This window comes from Merops nubicus, unplaced genomic scaffold (assembly GCF_000691845.1).
Source record: "Merops nubicus isolate BGI_N331 unplaced genomic scaffold, ASM69184v1 scaffold26810, whole genome shotgun sequence".
Classification (NCBI taxonomy): domain Eukaryota; kingdom Metazoa; phylum Chordata; class Aves; order Coraciiformes; family Meropidae; genus Merops; species Merops nubicus.
Window position 1 is genome coordinate 1 of NW_008585252.1, and position 2,116 is coordinate 2,116.

At 56.6% G+C, this 2,116-nt stretch overlaps 1 protein-coding gene across 1 annotated transcript in view; it reads left to right on the top strand.

The window, feature by feature from the left end:
• Window positions 1–1,997: 1,997 nt before the first annotated feature.
• The window catches only part of LOC103779446 (stAR-related lipid transfer protein 3-like), a gene marked incomplete at both ends in the record, with an annotated part of 684 nt that continues 565 nt past the window's right edge, over window positions 1,998–2,116 (top strand). The window contains one exon of the mRNA XM_008947075.1: window positions 1,998–2,075. Within this exon, the coding sequence (XP_008945323.1) occupies window positions 1,998–2,075 (78 nt within the window). The remainder of the gene's footprint in view (window positions 2,076–2,116) is intronic.

Sequence of the window (2,116 nt, forward strand, 5' to 3'; positions counted from 1 at the left end):
GGGCTGTATTTTGTTTTGATTTCTCCTGAACTGGTCCCAGCTGGGTACTGCCTGTCCTCCTGTGGAACACCCTGAGCAGACTGGGAGAGGAACTGCTGGACCCCCTGCGGCCCTGCCTGTGTGTCTGGCTTTTATTTATCAGCACTGCATCCTGCTCTCACTTAGCAGCTCTTATCTCTGCCCTGTTTATCTCCTGAGTGTCTGCACTTAACAGATCATCTCAGCCAGCAGCTCCCTCCCCCTGCCCACCCGGGAGACCCCTCCCATCCCCCCCCTCTCCCTGCTTAGGAAAAACCATCTCCGGGCCAGAATTCCAGCCGTGCCGATGGTCCCAGCAGGGCCTGGGACCTGCTCTTGTCCCTGTCCTCTGGGCTGAGAGGTGCTGGCTGCAGATGAGAACATCCAGCCCCAGGGGGAGACTCTCCAGCCTGGTCGCCAGGGCGACTGCCAGCCCAGGTCCTGCAGGTAGCCATTAACCAGGGACTAACTGCTGATATTTGGGCCCCGAGCCCGAGCTGCTGCATATTTAAAGCTATTAGGACAGCTTATGAAGAGCAACGATTTGATATCATGACTAATGCTTTTTTTATCAAACGGTTTCCTTCAGCTGCAAGATAAGCTGAGCAAATTGGCCCTCGTTAAAATGTCTGTTGCCTGCAAACTGTCACTGCCTGAGCTTGCTGCTCTCCCAGAGGCCTCAGACTCTTCCTCCTTGTGCACGGCCGTGGCCTGTGTTTAACCTGAAAACATCTCCCAGAAATCATAACCTGGAGCCTTCCCTGCTCCTCCTGCAGCCTCTCCTGGCCCTGGTGTGGGGAGGAGGAGGAGGAGCTGGCACGAGTCCTGCAGCCACAGAGGAGAGGGAACAGCCACGCAGAGCTGCTTTGCCCCCCTCTCCCTGAGTATTCCTGAGTGTTCAGCACCAGCCCTGACCTAGAGGGACCGTTTCCCAGTGGCTGCCTCTTCTGTCCTTGACGAGAGGGTGCCAGGGCACCAGGCTGCCAAGAACTGGCCTGAGATCCACCAACTTGTTTCTCACAGCTCATCAAACAGCTGTCAGCCTGTACCAGCTTCCAGGCCAGCTGGGCTGTGTTCAAACCAATAGCCTAAAGGTGAAGCATTTGTTCCAGTTACCTGAGCCCTCTGCTTCCTCACAAACAGCAATTCCAGGCCCCCAAGAGCAGGATTTATGGTGGCAAAAGCACCAGGGCTGTCAGGGCCCCAGATTGTCCTGGGGTGAGGCGAGAGAGCTGTTCTTGGAGCCTTTCCCCCCCTCTCATCCTATATCCCAGGAAGTGGTTTTGCCTCTTCCAGGTTTCCTTGCAGCCTCCCCGTGTCTGTCCCTCATCCTCCTCTCCTCCCTCTTCTTTGCTGGTGTGTTTGAACCTACCAGATGAGTTCCTCAGATTTCCTGGAGGGCAGCTCAGCACCTCTGTGAGCTGTGGGAAGGCAGCTGGCCTGGAAGAAGGGAGAGGGGACCCCTTGGTGCTTTCACAACGACAGCAATCCCAGCTTCAATTCCACCAGGCTGCTGAGTGACCCCCGGGAGACTCACAGGGGGGAGGTTTTGGTTGTCCAGCTGTGGGAGACGCTTTGTTCAGCACATTACTGAAGGTGCTGGAGAAACCATTTCCTATGATTTTTCTCTCTCTTTTTCTGCCTCTCCTCCCCTGCAGCTGGAACCTGCCACCCACAGCCCTGCGTGGAGGGGGTGGGCAGCAGTGGGAGGTGTCTGGTGAAGGGTTTGGGCTGCACCGAGCAGCTCCTCACTGTCCAGGAGCCCCGTGGAGAAATGTTTTGTGTTTGTGGCCACCCCCCTCGTGCCCCTCAGTGCTGAGACTGGCCCTTGTGTCCCCCCCTGGCCCCCAGCCCTCAGGGTGTGCGTGGCAGGGGGTTGGTTGCCTGACGCAGGACCTGACCTGGTGGAAAACTCCAGTCCCACTCAGGTTCTTCTGCTGTTAACTCAGTGTCATTCTGGTTCCCTGTCTCCCCTCCAGACCAAGGATGGCATTCAGAAGAACCTGAAGGATGAAATCATCGAGTACCATTTCAAGACCTCTTTCTTTGATATATTTGTGAGTATCCCAGCCGGCTGCAGGTGGGCTGGGGGCGGCTG